The 17,488-nt window shown below is 44.4% G+C and overlaps 1 protein-coding gene across 2 annotated transcripts in view; it reads left to right on the plus strand.

The window, feature by feature from the left end:
* The first annotated feature begins 13,333 nt into the window (after positions 1-13,333).
* The window catches only part of PCDH19 (protocadherin 19), a 258,988-nt gene continuing 254,833 nt past the window's right edge, over positions 13,334-17,488 (plus strand). For both annotated transcript variants that reach the window (XM_029607436.1, XM_029607437.1), the window contains exon 1: positions 13,334-16,795. In XM_029607436.1, coding sequence (XP_029463296.1) covers positions 14,661-16,795 — 2,135 coding nt within the window. In that variant the 5' untranslated portion in view covers positions 13,334-14,660. The remainder of the gene's footprint in view (positions 16,796-17,488) is intronic.

Raw genomic sequence — 17,488 nt, forward strand, 5'->3', positions numbered from 1 at the left:
CCCTCCCTAGATAGCAACATAATGTAAGTGCAGACAGGCTATTCATAACATACCAAAAAAATACTTATTATATTAGCTACAAGACCAAATTCAAATGTTCTCACAAAAGGTGAGCCCCGCAATCCTTATAGACAAGTATGACCAATCCTTCGGTTTGTCACCAGATGGCCCTAGGGCCCTTACCACCTGGACTAGTAGCAGCATAGGATTTTTCATTCTCTTTCAGTCTCTCCACTGAGCTGATTGTGATTGGATCTCCCTGGGGCATAGGTGGAGTTAGAGGTAGAATGTGGGGTTTCAGTTTTGAGTTAGGTTTTGAAGAGTAAGGAGTGGTCTTTCTTTTCTCCCTGCTGAGTTTGGACCACTAACCCAGTTTGGTATTTTTCTTGCATTTAGAGGAGATCCCTTCTCAGTACACTCCCTGTCTGAGAAGTCTGCCTCCTTTTTGTAGAGATTTAAGGTTTTTGTAGATTTGGATCCAGTTTTGATAAGTATTCTTATTCTTGGGAAAGGTACAACGCCTCCAATCCTGAAAGCAGGAGCTAGAGACCTGTGAGCAACCCCTCTACTCCCTAGAGGAAGCAAAACCAGTGACAGCATTTCCCAGTGCGAGATATTTTGGATAGAAACTTTGTATTTTTTCCCTTTTTTGTTCATGTGAAGAGTTTTTCCCACCCCTCTGCACAACCTGGTGAAGGAGATAGAGATTTATAAGCTGAACTGGAACATTTGGCCTCTCTCCTTGAGAGGTCCATCAAGGTGTGGCATCCAGCCTTGGGAGATTCCCCATTGGATAACCATTCCCAAGGAATCGGGACACAGGCTGTGGGCATCAGACTGAACTTTGGACTCGGGTAGGATCTTTTCATAGTGTGCGACCTCTACTAGGATTCTCCCAGAATCCTAGTGGAGGCACAGATGAATAGACAATGACAAGCTTCCTCCCAGGAGCTGGAGAGATGGACACCAGCACCCCAGCAGAGACCCTATGTAAATAGTTCAACTGTACAGTTTCATTTCTTGAATGTTTGTGGGACAGTGATTGACCTTTTGGATATGATCAGTAAATATGATTTGAACACTCAGTCTGAGTCCAGCCTGTCTGTCCTTGAAGAGAACACCTCACCAGAAAGATACATACATGTCAGGAGGGACACTTCATCACCTGGGCCACAGAGGATTGTCTCGTCCCCCACAGAAAGAGCTCACTCCTTGGAAAGTGCAGGAAGAAGGGGAATGATGGCAATACTAGCCTCGACTACTAAATACTTTTATGGCCTTAGGGGAACCAATTACAACACCCCAACTAAGGGTTACATAAATGGCACCCCAAAGAACTTGGGGCTCGAGGGCAATAAAGTTATGCGATAGTGTGTGTCTGATGTGGAAAGTGAAGATATGTGACCGTACTGTGAAAAAACAACATACAAAGAAAAAACCATGAAATTCACCAAAAATGGTGATTGTTCCTGTGCTTGGAGTTTGGCGGGAAGAAGAGCGCACCAAAAGAGAGGACTTGTGTGCTTTGTGTGCGTCTGACATCATTTGTAGTATATGCAGCATACAGTCAATGGGACAGTACAAAAGCAGCGGCACACTTGCGCAACCATCAGCATGAAGAATGGTATGTGTAAGGAGAGCATGCCAAGGCATGGCCATGATCCTCAAAACAAACAGGGTAACATTCGAAGTGAGTGGTCAACTCAAACTATATCATCCGATCGACTACCGATTTGTGACAATACCAACAGAGAGGGGTTGCAATAGAAGGAATGCCTTGAGTGAGGCATAACAGCAAACGCACCCCTGTTACCTGACCCGTGACGAAAACTTCCAGCTCCAGTGAGGATAGCCCACCAAAGACATCTAATGATGGAACTTATACCATGCAGATGATGGATGGCAAATGGGTGAGCGAGATCATGGGTCCTGTTCATGGCCCAGGCCATGTATTCGGCTTAACTGAGCTAGCCAGACCAGTATGGTATCAGGCAGGGCTGTGAAAGTCCTTTGTGGGGATGGGAGCCATGATAGCAGTTGAGTGTGCAGACTGGTTCAGGCCAATGCCTGAACCAGTAAACACCCACTGCTATTACTGTAACGGACTGTTCTTCACTGACATTGGCATGGATCCCCAGCATTTCTGTGGGTGGAGATGAGGGCCCTTCAGTCATAATTGCATTTAGGTAAATAACCTCATGGTCTCAAGGAAGGAGAGAGAGAGAGAGAGGAGAGAGGAGGAAGATAGTGAGAGAGAGAGATGAGAGAGAGGGAGGGAGGAGGAGGAGAGAGAGGAAGAGAGAGAGAGAGAGGAGGGAGGAGGAAGAGAGAGAGAGGGAGAGAGAGAGAGAGAGAGAGAGAGAGAGAGAGAGAGAGACTTCCTATAATGCCTATGCCTAGACAAGTATTTGTATCCCTATGGGAGGCCACCTAGTAACTCGAGGATGGGGGAGTAGCGTATGAGCGCTCGGGGGCCACTTTTGCATTCCACATGAGACGTACGGAAAGAAACAGTGGTCTCTAGTGAAGATTTGCCTGGCCGTCGGAGTGAGGAAACTCACTCCAAGAGGAGTATTTGGGCACGTTCTCTCCACCCTAGCTTGATGGAACAGCTAGGGGAGAGAATGTAGCCCAAATCTCTTCTTGGAGTGAGTTTCCTCACTCCGACCGCCAGCAAATCTTCACTATAGAGACCACTGTTCTTTCCGTACGTCTCATGTGGAATGCGAAAGTGGCCCCCAACCCCCGACGCTCATACCTAATCCCCACCTCGTTACTAGGTGGCCCTCTCCTAGGGATACAAATACTTGTCTAGGGCATAGGCGCCTCTCTCGAGATCAACCTCCTGCAGTCGATCTCCGCCGGCGCCATTTCCGTACGGAAAACGATTCGCCGGCAGGAGATCGCCCTCCCGGACCCCTGCTGGACTCCCAGGGACTTTTGGCCAGCTTGGGGGGGCCTCCTGACCCCCACAAGACTTGCCAAAAGTCCAGTGGGGTCCGAACGACCTCCTTGCAGTCGAATCGTGGTTGGTCTATTGCCGCCGCCATTTTGCGCCGCCATTTTGCAAAATGGCGGCGCACAGAATGGCGCGGCTGAAGACAACCGATTTCAATTGCAGGAGGCCGTTTTCCGGACAGCCGCTGGATCCCCAGGTAATATTTAAGGCATTGGGGGGGTGGTTCGGAGGGTGGGATTTAATTTAAAGGGTCGTGGGTGGGTTTTAGGGCTGTTTAGTGTGCCGGTTTTCCTGCCCTCCCCCTTCCCCCGATTTACAATTTTTTGACGATAATAATCGGGGAGGAATTGGTATTGTATCGTGGCCCTAACGATTTTTTGCTGATTTAAAATATATCGGACGATATTTTAAATCGTCAAAAAACGATTCAACATCCCTAATGGACATATTGGAATGGACTCACGGACAACTTGGACATGGAATGGACATAAAGACATAGGAAGGCATCAGGATTCAGAATCACGAACATCAGGACATGGAGCAGACATCAGGATCTGGAATCATGGACCTAGACATTTGAACTTGCAAATGCTTAATTTCCCGAGAATTATGGGGGAATCCCGCCTTGTTACTTTAAAAATATATTTTCTTGAAGTCTTGCTTTTTGATCCAGCGCAAGTTCCACCGGTCAACAGAGCTTATTTCTTACCATCTGTTTCTTCTCGGCCTTGGACTTGGAAAACATGACTCATTTCCTTGAGAGTTTGGCGATAGAAATGATTGAAAGAGCTACATTACTTGTTTTCTTTATTAACAAACAAGATTTGAGTTCTGTAATGCGGAAATATTTTATAGCTATTTCATTGTTATTTCATGGCTATAAGGATTTAGAATATTTCTTGTAATGCAGGAGGGAAGGAAGGGATTTTTTACCTCATGTCAGGCCATTATTGCTTTGGTTTGTTATTTTCTACTCAGATATCCATGTATGTATCAGGATGACTGTTTTGTTTGTTGTTTTTTTTTTTTTTTGCTCCAAAACAATTAAAATCTTTTCTGGACTCAAGAAGAGTGTTATTATCTTCCTTAGATAACAATTGAATCTGGTGTGGTGATCCATTATAGAATAGCAGCTTTCATGTTAAGCTAGGTTTCTTTTATTTTTAAGTTTTCTTAGGGCTCCATTTATTTCAATTCCCTCTTTCCTCCTCATTATTGATATTGTGGTATGAGTAATAATGTGTTATTCTATATTTTTCCTTTTTTGTGATGAATCATTTATATACTCATCTGTTTCTAATGCAAGGTGTACAAGCTTTGTATAATTATAAAAAATTAAATAAAATGTTTTAAAAAATGATTTATTAAAAACTACCAAACTTGTTTTCTGAAATTTCCAGTATCATTCTTAAGTGCAGATTACACAAAATACATAAAAAAACATAAATAACAGTTTTAGCATACTAACGTTATTGGCATATCTAACATAATACAAAAATAACAACAGAATAAAATAAATAAGAATACAATCATAATAATACTTCACCTTACTTATAAACCGGATAAAAGTTGTTTTTTTTTTATACCTAAAAGTCATATGTGGCACCCTTATGGGCTGACCACTAGATGTCACTAGGTCCCTATAGAAAACTTTAATATCATGAGCCATCCATCCCCCCTCAGTTCATCCAACCTGGAGGGCTGTGGTTGGATGTACTTAGCCCCAGCCATTTTAGAACTCAGGGGAATCAGTTTTAGGAAGCCTTGGAACAGGAAGGATGTTTAAGTTTTACAGTCTGGTGAGAACCTCCCAGCTTCATCCAGAAGCAGTTTCAGGACCATGCAGGCCCTGCCAGAGGGTCCTTCTTTCACTAATTTACAGAAAAGATAGATTTTTAAGCCTGATTCTCTTTTGGGGCAACAGGGCTCTTAATCAGTGATGGATTCTGCTGTGAGAGGCAGTGAAGGCTGAAGGTGTAGCCACTTTATATTTGGAAGTCCTTTTGGGACACAGTGTGGGGAGGCTTTTTGGATCCCTCCTCCCCACAGGAATTGCAGTGCTTAGGTAGCCTGATCCCATTCTGACTTTTCCCCGAGAGAAGCCCCCAAAAATATCTACCAAGGATGAAAGAACAAGATTGGGAGACCCCAACTGGGTCTCCAGCCATGGGACCAGCACAGGCACAGTGTCCAGGAAGGAGATGGAGTGAAGCTGGGGACCCCTCCACTAGGATTCCCAGTTAGCCACTGGGTGAGCTTTGTACAAGTAAAATCATCCAGGGGAGCTCTATCCAGATGTCTGAAGTAAAAGGACACTTACCTATAGAGAAATACACACACGTGGCAGCAGTCAGATGTAATTTCAACATTATAGACAAATGGACTTGAATTACCAAGCAGAAAACACCCAAAGCCTGATTCTGTCTGATTTGGTCCAGCATCTCGCCCCATGGACTGCAATTACTCTCTAAAGACACTGGAAGTAAGACACTATGTTCTGGGCCATAAGCAACAGCTCCCCCCCATAAAAAGGATCCCCCCCCAGGATTAAGATTTAAGCAAGGGAGAAATGTTCTAGCCTGAGCTGCCCCTGAAGATAAAAAACTGTATTTGTGCGCCCTTGGTATTAAAACCCCACTAAGAGTTACGCATAAAGGGATGGATTTTCAAAACTTGTGTGCCCGCATCCATGTGCACGCGCTACCCGGCGCACACACATGGACGTGCGATTTTATAACATGCATGTGCTGGCGTGCACATGTTATAAAATTCCTGGTCGGTGCGCGCAAAGGGGGAGGGGTCAACTTTAGCAAATACGCGAGGCGACACATCAGGGCTTCCCCAGTTCCCTCCCAGTCCGCTCCAATTAAGGAGCGGACTGGGAGGGAACTTCCCAACCACCTAGCCTAACCTCCCTTCCCCTTCCCCTATCCTGCCCTCCCCCTATCCCTATCCTAACTACCCCAAAATTTTCTTATTTATCTTTTGCTCCTGCCGGCGCGCAATCCCCTGACACAGCAGCAAATGGCTGCTGTGCCGGGGGGCTTCTAGGCCCGTCCCACCCCCAGACCACCCCGCCCCACCTCTTTTTGCGTGGCCGGGCCGTTTGAAAATTGGCCCGGTGCCACGGAAGACCCAACCATGCACGTAAACCCCGGGCTTTTACGCGCAGCGGGGTTTGAAAATCTACCCCATAATCAATCTTCTCTCGTAGATTATTTTCTAACAAGTTTCATAATTCTGGACCTGCAACGGAAAACACCTCCCTTCAAGTGTGCTGCAGTCTAAACATTTTAAAAGAAGGAACAGAAATCAAAGTCTGAGTTGCAGAACACAATTGCCAAAGAGCAGTATATGGAGTAAGCAAAACTGAAAGAACGTCCGGTACTTCTCCATAAACAACTTTATGCATAAAGGACAACACTTTAAACGTAATTCTTTGCCTAATCAGCAACAGTAACCAGTGAAGATACTGGAGCAGTGGAGTGATGCTGTCATGATGTCCCACACCTGATATCATGCTGGCTGCAGCATATTGGACCAACTGTAATATTCTTAGTAATCAGGCAAACCTACTGATAAAAAATCCCATGCAATACATACCAATACACAGACAGTCACAATCCTCTGTTCCAGAGTCCAGGGGCATCACATCCTCCTTGTGTCTGAAGCTTATTAACTTGAGGTAGCTTGGCCTAATATTGCGCCTTATTCCCAATCTCTAGTACCACATCAGTTTATTAGCAACCAAAATATTCTGCCTATACAAATATCCCAGCTTCCATCTCTTAGCATTTCATGATCTTGAATGCTGACATTTTAAAAGCAAGGAGTCGGGAATTCAAATTTTTAAAGATGAAAACTACCAGTTTATACAGTGCTGTCTAAAGCTTATCTGCTAAGATCTCTTGTTCACTGCAGCAGTGAAGCTTGAAAGATAGGCAATCAATATGAAAGGGAAACTATCTCCTTGAAAACAATACCCAGTTTTCTGCTCTATCCTTCCAAAGCAGTCATGTACTCCAGTGCAAAAGACATTTCTTCATACCCCAAAAATGTCTGAGCAGACAGACATTGGTAACCCTACTGTGAGGGCTGAACACATAACTTTACAGTCTGGTCTCTGAGTGCCCTTCAATGTATTCAATGTAATAAAGGAAGATCATTTTAATAAAGATCTCAATGGAGTACACAGACTTCCTAAAGTCATTATTTACGAGCAGCTCAGCCCTCTCAGCCTCCTAGTACACCCTCTCACATGATGGATGCAGTGTAGGATGCCCAGAGTGTTGTGCTGTAGCACCAAAGGTCCATTGCCATCGCTGTTGATGAGCTTGCGCTGTGGATAAGGTGGTGTCTGCTGCTTGATGTCTGCTGTCCCTCTGGGGTGCTTACTCAGAGGACCTGCCAGAACCTGCTGCTGTAGTCCCAGCACATCTGTTCCTCCACTGCTGGAGAACTCGTTCATGATGCAGCGGTTCAGTGAGGAGGCAGATAGGGCTGGAGCCAGCTTGTGCTGTGGGAGTGCCTCTGGTTGCAATTACGGGGAAGAAAGGATATCCCTATGTCAGAGCAGTGAACCTTTATAGTTTCTTATTCTCTACCTTCTGCTTCTCCTCATCACCTGTGGGCAGGTTGTGGAAGACTGGTACTGTGCTGCACATACAAGTAATTTTGATGTGGGTCAATATGGTGAGGGGGAGAAGTAAGCACCAAGTTCTATGGTGGGTTTTTTTTTAACTTACAAGCTTAACTTTCCTGTTACATACACTACTTTTACTTTGTCAGGAAAGTTACATACATAAGTTGAAAAATGACAAGAACAGGCATGGTCAGGTGCATAAATCATTCCAAAGTATACATACTGTAAAGAATGCCTAAAAAAATCATCACAGATATCAGCTGCTAGTCTCCTGAGGTCAGTGCTAGATTTCTGTTCATGACAAGAAAGCAAACAATTTAAAGCATAATGAGGCTCAATCACAGGGTGACCAAATGATTGCTATACCCTCATACCCTTACTGAAAGCTAGTTTTGTAGACCACCTTTTTTTTAATACAAAGAGATGGTAATCAGCCTGCTTGCTTCCATATCTCTGTCATACTTACTGAGTATCTTTCATCTTGAGTGATGCTTGCTTTGAAGACATGTCGTCCATGCCCAACATTGGAGCCTATTCACTTTAATGTATTGTCATTCATAGCTACTGTAATTCAATCATCGCAGTTTAATATTTTGGTCTCCTTTCCCTCTCAAATGTCACTCAAATGTCTCAGTTCCTTTGATCTTTGACCCTTCCAGATGCAGACTGGCATAGTACTGCATGTTAGTAAGAATGTCATGAACTTTAGCTGTCAAAATATTTGAAAGTAAAAGTACAAGACTGGCCTCTGGTTGAAAATAAGCCACAATGATCAGTTACTAGAAAATCAGAATACATGATAATGAAATTAGGAATATGATCATAGCTTATACCAAGTACAGCTGCAATGGCTGTATACAGTGTAAGTAATTGAATATAATAGACTGGTGTTGTCAAAGGGAACATTTATTTTAAAGGATTTTTGGAAAGCCTCCCAAAAATGAGACAGCTCTGAAACACAGGTGACTTTAAAAAATATTATTTTGGCAAACAGAGCAGCCTAGACATTACTAAGAAAGCTAACCTCATGACAATCCCTTAGGCAACTCCACAGATGTCAATCCTAGTGCCCAAGAATGTAAGGGAACCAGATGCTGCAGCTGCAAAAAAAGGATTCCCACAGTTTGGGCATCTGTGTTATCCACACAAGAGGAGAGATATGGCACTATGCAGAGAGGGACACATGGCAGCCCAGCAATCATTCCTTTATTCTTTTTTAATGAGCTCAGTTACTGAGACAATGTGCCATCATAGTTGACTAGCAATGTTTGAAATGTGATTTTTGGAAAACCTGCGAAAAGTAACCTCACAACGATTCCTGCTAAGAAGGGAAAAGTACATCTTTGAATTGCAATTTGTACTTTAAAGCTAACATACTATTATAATACGTTTCGGCATGTGACGTCATCTTTTTGCTAATTTATTTAAAATATTTATTTTCCTGCCCATCTACCATTCTAGGCAAACCACATTGATAGACATGCATGCCATCTTCCTACAGAATGGCAGGAGAAGGGGTTGCCTATCTCCGATTCAAGCACGAGAGGTGATTAAATTCACTGGGGAAATTACTCTGGAGAGGCTTCAACCTGTGTTGGAGCAATGACGTTTCGAGTTCCAAGAAACCCTGACAGATAGCTAAAGTGTAGTCAATCGCTCCTCACTTGTAGGCAAACATCATTGACACGTTTTCCAAAAATTTCAGAGATGCTAGTGAGATTTTTTTTTTAGATCTACAATGTCATATATCTTTCTGTACGTCAAGTTAAAACCCAACAGCAACTACAATATGATGAAGAGTTCAGTACAATCGTTTCTGTTCCCTAAATTGATATGAGCAAGTTGAGCACATTTTTAGCTGCTTTTTAAATCTATCCCGGCGATGGCCGCTAGATGTCTCTCTTGTGTCTCGGAAGAAAATGCTGTTCCACCCTTCCCTCCCCCCCAGTCCCCTCCACTGACCCGTAAAGAGAAGCCAGACAAGACAGGCTGCGTTTCCTCACTTCTTTCTTTCTGTACATTGCTATGAACATAACAGTAATATAATAGAGACAATGTATAGAAAAACTGGTCACTCTTGCTTCCTGCCTGCTATGCTGGGTTCACTATAAATACTGCTGAGAAGCATGGCAGAATTTTTTTTTTTTTTTGCTTCGCTTGAAAAAGCTCTGAAAAAAAAACCGTTCTACAGTGCACGTTTCTGGCATTTTATCTGGAGGAAAAAAAAATGACATGAGTGGAGCCTTTAGCTTGAGCATGACACCCTATTAGAGGTATTTTATTTTCACAAACCTTTTTCACCCCTCCCACTCAATCTGTGCTTTGTTTCCTCGCCGCTTCTGGAGCTCGATTAAATCCTTCGGAGAAGGGAACATGAAAGAAAAGGACGTTAATTACACGGATCGCATTTTCGCGCAGGAATCAGTGGTGAAGCCTGAGATGGTGCGATTTCATCTTTTCTACGCAATTGTTACTAACGCTAGATTATTCAATAGATTTTTTTCCCCCTCCCAGGGCGAAACATACAGAGACGGGAGAGAAACTCCAATATTAATAGGGCATCGTTTGTAAAAAAAACAAACCCAAAAAACTAACTTCAGACTGGCGATTTTAAGCGGGAGGGTTGGTAATGATAACCATGGCCCCCACCCAGCCATTGCGAAATCCCCTGTACGCTTAATTCTTGATCGTCCCTAACTGGTGTTGCACGCCTAAGTGAACGACGGCACAGAACTGCAGCACCGAAAGGTGCAAAACCCATGGGAGCGGGGGCAAGCAGCAGGAACTCGGGAGCGAGCCCGATTGCTGCCTCAACTCCTCGGAAAAGCAAGTTGGCGGCTCTGCCAGTGCAAAGCTTGTCTTTGCAGCGCACGTGCAAATATAAAGGTAATGACATTATACACGAATTGAATTATTCTCGTCTTCAAAAGACAGCGGCACATAGACATTCTATTAGCTCTCCCAGAGGAGCGCGGGGATGATGCCAGCCTGTTGGATCTTGCTGCGTGCATTTTTTTTTTTTTTAATGCCATTGCAAAGTTAGTAATTTTACCTGAGTAATTCTTCCATTTCTAGTTACCTGGGGGGATTGATAATGGCTGAGAATTCCATTCAGGCTCTTTTCTCTAGCTCAATCAAATCTTGGAGGCGCCAGTTCACTATTATTGATCAGTGGGTTCCTGACAGGCTTCGCCACAAGGAAGCATCATCATCCGTTTCTCAACTTGAAGGGGGGACCGATCGTCCGCGAGTTTCCAGCTAAAAGCCTTTTAGGCACATCAGTATGCAAGCATCTTACCATATTACTGCACTAACTGCGCTCTTTAAACTGTCCAGCCTCTATTAGGCAAAGCTGTCCGATGCACCCTTTAAAATATCCTTGTAAGTTCAGTTTTAAAAACATGCCCAGGAGTACTTTTATTTACAGCCACTCACCCAGATTAAATTACTGTGATAAATATAAGCCGAATAAGACAGAACTTTTCAGTTGAAGGAATGAATACATTCCTTCAACGTTTTATATATATATATATATATATATATATATATATATAAGACGTATATACGTTTTATATATATTTATATATATATATATATATATAAGACGTAGTTTCTGAAGAAATATAATTTTTAAAAAAATTTAAAATTCCAGCATTTTGCTTGCACAAGGCGAAGGAGTTTCCCTTCAGGAAATAAGAGCAGGAATGCCTGGTGATACCCAGTGATTATTCCATCTATGATGATAACACATCAGGGTAGCTGCAACTCTGGCGCAGTCTTGTGTTAGGGCTAAGAGAGACCGAGTCAGAGGTTGACAAAGCACACCTCCAGTGCTGTGTAACTGTGCACAGCTGCCCTAACCCTTCATTCCTAACCCTGACATTTGACTTATGAAATATTTCAAGCCTTGGTAGGCATATCCATAATTGTTTCTTATAGCTGGATTGGCTTTTTACTTTGGATTTCAACTGTTTCTCTGTCCCTCTCCAATATAATAGTAATGCAAATAATAATAATAATAATAATAATTTAATCACACCATCCAGGTTATTATAAGACAATATATTTTGGCGTTTTTCTGGTTACAATGTGTATTTCTGAAGATATATTCATTGTTCACATATTTTTAACTTATGAGCATTACATTTCAGAGAAAAATAACATGAAAAATAGATTAGGAATTCATTTGCATTCAAATCATAACCCCAGGGCTGTAAAGTGTGTGTAATACTTACAAAAAAAAAAAAAAGTCTGAGTTGGTTAGAGATATTTTTTCACTTTGTTTTGCTTTAAGTAATGCTAGGTTTGGTGCGACTTTATAGTTGCATTCTTTTCTGTGCGAGTCACACTACGGTAGACCCTTCTTGAAGCGTTTCTGGGGCAGGAGGGGCTGGATGTACTGTAACACTGATGCTGCTTGGTTGTGAACAGACAAGACTGGGCCAGATGTACAATTAAGGGGGTGCCTCCTTTTGATGTACCTGTCCTTCATTGTTTACAGATAACTTTCCCTGCCCTATTTAATCACAAAAGGATTAAGTAACTGAACTTTATACGTCATTATGCTTACATCTTCATTACATATTTTGTAATAGATGGCTCTTAGCGTGTTCATCCTAACCGTGGAGGTCTGTGTATTTCTATTGCAGATTTATCTGTTGCATTGACATGCACCATTGATAGCCACTTTTTTTGAATATTTCACGTGGATTAAAAAAAAAAGATAAGTTGACGACCTTATGCAGCTAAGGTTGCATTAGATAAACATAGGATAAAGTACTGTTAGTGTTTTATTAACCAGGTACCCGAGATGAATGTCACAAGAACAAATGAGATCAGGATGTAAACTGCTAAGCAGAAACGGAATGACCTAATACACATGGGACATAAATCTTATGCCAGATCCTAGCATTGCAAGCCAATGTATTTCTGATTATTTATATATAACACATGTTTAGGTAGGGAAGGTTCAATGTTTACAACAAACTCAGTAATATCCATTGCACGCCACCAACACAGACACAAATAGCAAAGATCTGCCTCTAGCCTATAACTGTATGGCAATCGTTGTTCTACTGAACAGGGTAAAAAAAAATGTGTTCACAAGAAAACGAAGTGCTTGAGTAAAATGCACATTTGAAACGTGATCGTATCCTGGAGATTCACTGCCATCAAACTGTGGAAACCACGGGCAGCTCGGTTTTTTTATCCGAGCTGCCCTGCTCCAATCGGCAGCCTTGCCGACCATCCGTCCTGAAAACAGTGAATACTGCTCGACTGCATTTCAAGTCCAGCTTTCTGATTAAATTCAAACCCCAAACGTAACAGATCGTAGTTCCAAAGGCAAATACGGCAATCCCCCACCAAAGCTCCCAGCCCAAATTAAAATGATCAGCTGAGAGGAGACGGCGCTATCTGTTCACAAAAAATAAACTTTGAAAGGAAAACCCAAACAAGACGCTTCGGGGGAAAAAAAATGTAAAACGATCGGGAGAATTAGCAATGATAAAGATGCCATGAATCTAACGGATAAGCGGACCGTGACCACAATCTCCCTTTCTCTCACTCACTACATAAAGTTGTTTCTCTTCAGTTCGAAATTTCAGGCCAACGGCCCCTACTCAGCCCCAGCTCCGCCCCCTCTGGCAATAATGCACTCCCGAGGACGCTCATTGGCTGCTTCCTGATTCGGCTCCGCCCCTCCCTTTCTCTCTCCAGACGCCGTAACCGGCAGTTTGCAGCAGCGGCGGCGGCAGCTATGCGCGAGGACTCTGGGTGCAGGGAGACGGGGACAGCAGAGCTGGAGCACTCTCACCCAGAACGCAGGGCACCGGGATGCTGCTTGCAGGCGAAGGAGACGCTGTATGCTTCCTCAACCTTCCGGCAGCTTACTGCTAGGATACTGGAACCTTGGATTTTTAGAATTTAATTTCAATTTAAATTTTTTTTTTTTTTTTTTTACAAAACTTGCAAATTCCACCACCAGGAATATTCACACAGAAAAATAATAATGCATTACAATGGGCTTTCATATGAAGACTAAAATCAAATTATTCTGGAAATAAAACTTCATTCATAACGATATAGATGAACACATTTTCCCAGTGTTTAATTGCCTGCCGGACGAATGATTGCAAGATAATGTCAGAAAGGATTTATCAGCTGTCTGGTTCCTTGCGAGCAAGTGGGTGACTACCGGAGTGCAATCTACACCTGTCTGACGCTCTGACTTTCTATGCAGTAACATTTACCGGAGCCGTCCCGCTAAGTGGAACTTTTATTTTTATTGGCAATAAACAATTTTTTTTCTGAAACTTTGGTACATGCTCTTGTGTTTTGGGAAAAAAAAATGCCCTAATTGTGCCGGTGGCAAGATTTCTCATTTGCGGTCTGTACTTCGCTTTGAGGGGACTGTGTGTGTGTGTGGATGGGAGGGGACCGGTGGATGGTGTATGAGGACTCGAGCTGACACTGCATCCGCAGGTTTTTCATATCCTCCCCTTGCCACGCTCTTTGCGGTCATGAGCGGAGAAACTACGGGGCTCCGCAGCACGTTTCACCGTCTCTCTCAGCCTTGATCGGAGCCAGCGTGAACTAGCCATGAGGACGCGTTTAAAGTGCACACTATAGCCGCAGTAATTTGTTGCTGTGATTTTTTTTTTGAGGGGGGGGGGGGGGGAGTTTGAATGATGGATTGAGAAGGTTTCGCCTGTCGCCCACCAACTGCTAAGAAACCTAGAAAAACCTGACTGCATTTTCCCTTTCATTTTTTGTTGACTCTCTACCCCCAGGTTTTTGTTTTTTTTCCCCGTAGGGAGCCTATGTTCTTTTTAAAATCTGAACTTTAAAGGCGTGAAATTGACTTAATAAGACTTCCTGATCGCCGCTTAGCACAGTGTGCACGCTGTATTTTGTTCCTTTTCATTTCTTTTTTTGTGCGTGTGGATTTCCCTCCCACTACCCACTTTACCAAAAATATAAAATAATTAAACGTGGGAGTCAGCTTTTCCTCTTTTTTTTTTGTTTTTGTTCTACTTGTGCGTGTGTTCAGGCAAGGAAATGGATTTTTTTAAAATTCTGCTTTTCCTAAGTGTGTCCTGGACTCGGACTCGAGCCCTCATCAACTTGAAATACTCGGTGGAGGAGGAGCAAAGAGCCGGCACGGTGATCGCCAACATCGCCAAGGATGCCAAGGACGCCGGCTTCGTGCTGGACCCCCGGCAGCCCGCCTTCCGGGTGGTCTCCAACTCGGCCCCTCACGTGGTGGACATCAACCCGTCGGGCATGCTGGTCACCAAGCAGAAGATCGACCGGGACCTGCTGTGCCGGCAGAGCCCCAAGTGTGTCATCTCGCTGGAGGTCATGTCCAACTCGATGGAGATCTGTGTCATCAAGGTGGAGATCAAGGACCTGAACGACAACGCCCCCAGCTTCCCCACCGACCAGATCGACCTGGAGATCTCGGAGACGGCCAGCCCGGGCACCCGCATCCCCCTGGAGAGCGCCTACGACCCGGACTCGGGCAGCTACGGCGTGCAGGCGTACGAGATCACCCCCAACGACCTCTTCGGCCTGGAGATCAAGAGCCGCGGCGACGGCTCGCGCTTCGCCGAGCTGGTGGTGGAGAAGGGCCTGGACCGCGAGACGCAGTCGCACTACAGCTACATGCTCACGGCGCTGGACGGCGGCGAGCCGCCCAACTTCGGCGCGGTGGAGCTCAACATCAGGGTCATCGACTCCAACGACAACAACCCCGTGTTCGAGGAGGCCGCCTACGCGGTCGGCCTGCCCGAGAACTCGCCCCCCGGCGCCCTGGTCATCGACCTGAACGCCACCGACCCGGACGAGGGCACCAACGGCGAGGTCGTCTACGCCTTCAACAGCTACGTGTCGGACAAGACGCGCGAGCTCTTCAGGATCGACCCGCGCAGCGGGGCGCTGACGGTGGGCGGCGCCGTCGACTACGAGGAAGGGCACGTGTACGAGATCGACGTGCAGGCCAAGGACCTGGGGCCCAACTCCATCCCGGCCCACTGCAAGGTGACGGTCAACGTGCTGGACGCCAACGACCACGTGCCCGTCATCAACCTGCTCTCCGTCAACAGCGAGCTGGTGGAGGTGAGCGAGAGCGCCCCGCCCGGCTACGTCATCGCCCTGGTGCGGGTCTCGGACCGCGACTCCGGCGCCAACGGCAGGGTGCAGTGCAAGCTCCTGGGCAGCGTGCCCTTCCGGCTGCAGGAGTACGAGAGCTTCTCCACCATCCTGGTGGACGGCAGGCTGGACCGGGAGCAGCGGGACCAGTACAACCTGACGATCCAGGCGCGGGACGGGGGCAGCCCCGCCCTGCAGTCAACCAAGTCCTTCACGGTGAAAATCACCGACGAGAATGACAATTTCCCCCACTTCCTGAAACCTTACTACCAAGTCATCGTGCAAGAAAACAACACCCCTGGGGCTTATTTGTTGTCCGTTTCTGCCAGGGATCCTGATTTGGGTTTAAATGGTAGTGTCTCTTACCAAATTATTCCATCCCAAGTTAGGGACATGCCCGTTTTCACATATGTGTCCATCAACCCAAACTCTGGGGACATCTATGCCTTGAGATCTTTTAACCACGAGCAGACAAAGGCGTTTGAGTTTAAAGTCTTGGCCAAAGATGGAGGCAACCCATCCCTGCAAAGTAACGCCACTGTCCGAATCATTGTGGTGGATGTAAATGACAATACACCTGTGATAACTGCTCCACCACTAGTTAATGGGACCTCGGAGGTCTACATCCCAAGAAATGCTGGTGTAGGCTACCTAGTGACAGTGGTCAAAGCAGATGATTATGATGAGGGTGAAAATGGAAGAATGTCCTATGAAATTTCAGAAGGGGATAGAGGATTTTTTGAAATAGATCAAATCAATGGAGAGATTAGGACCACTAGAGCCTTTGGGGAAAATTCAAAGACCACCTATGAGCTGATTGTGGTGGCCCATGACCATGGAAAACCCTCTCTCTCCGCTTCTGCCTTGATTCTAATCTATCTCTCCCCAGCTCTGGATGCCCAGGAGTCCATAGGATCTGTTAACTTGTCCCTGATTTTCATCATTGCCTTAGGATCTATTGCAGCCATCCTTTTTGTTACCATGATCTTTGTGGCAGTGAAATGCAAAAGGGATAACAAGGAAATCAGAACCTACAATTGCAGGTAAAGTCAAGTTCTTTTTGTCTCTGGAAAACGAGCCCTTACATTTTTTACCTTAACTTATGTTCCATCTGTTTAACCTGTGTATGCATCAGGTTTACAAACCTTGATTTAAAAATTTTGTTTTAAGAGAGATTTATATGTTTGTCATCCATTATACTGGAAAAAGGCATAGTGGGCAGTAAGTTGTCAGTATGGTTTTCAGCAAATGATAATCAATGTTAGGTCAGAATGTACTGATACTAAACAAATTCCAAGCACATTCAGAATGTACAGTCAGTTTTAAGCTAAATTCAGACATATTTAAAAAAAAAAATTGATATATAGCAGTTTACATACACCATCCTGTCCTAAAATTCAGAACTTTAAAAGTGTATAGTCCAAAGTACTGAGAAACTTGCTGAAAATGGTAAAATGTGTTGCTATCCAAGGTCCCCATAAATCACATGTACTTATCAGTTGAGATGTCTAACCACATGTGTAAATTGAACTGTTGGAATTTGAGATTATAGTGTATATGGATTTGTAAGAAAAAAAATGGGAGAGTTCATAGGGGCTTGTGCCACTGAGACATTTATAGAATGGTACAGGCAGTCGATGTAGCTGAGGCTTTAGTGGTGGGCATTGTGTAATGTTGCTACACCCCCATCACCACCAGATGATGTCACTGTGGGTACTGCTACCATGTATCATGGG

The sequence above is a fragment of the Rhinatrema bivittatum genome, chromosome 6 (genome assembly GCF_901001135.1).
Source record: "Rhinatrema bivittatum chromosome 6, aRhiBiv1.1, whole genome shotgun sequence".
Lineage (NCBI taxonomy): Eukaryota > Metazoa > Chordata > Amphibia > Gymnophiona > Rhinatrematidae > Rhinatrema > Rhinatrema bivittatum.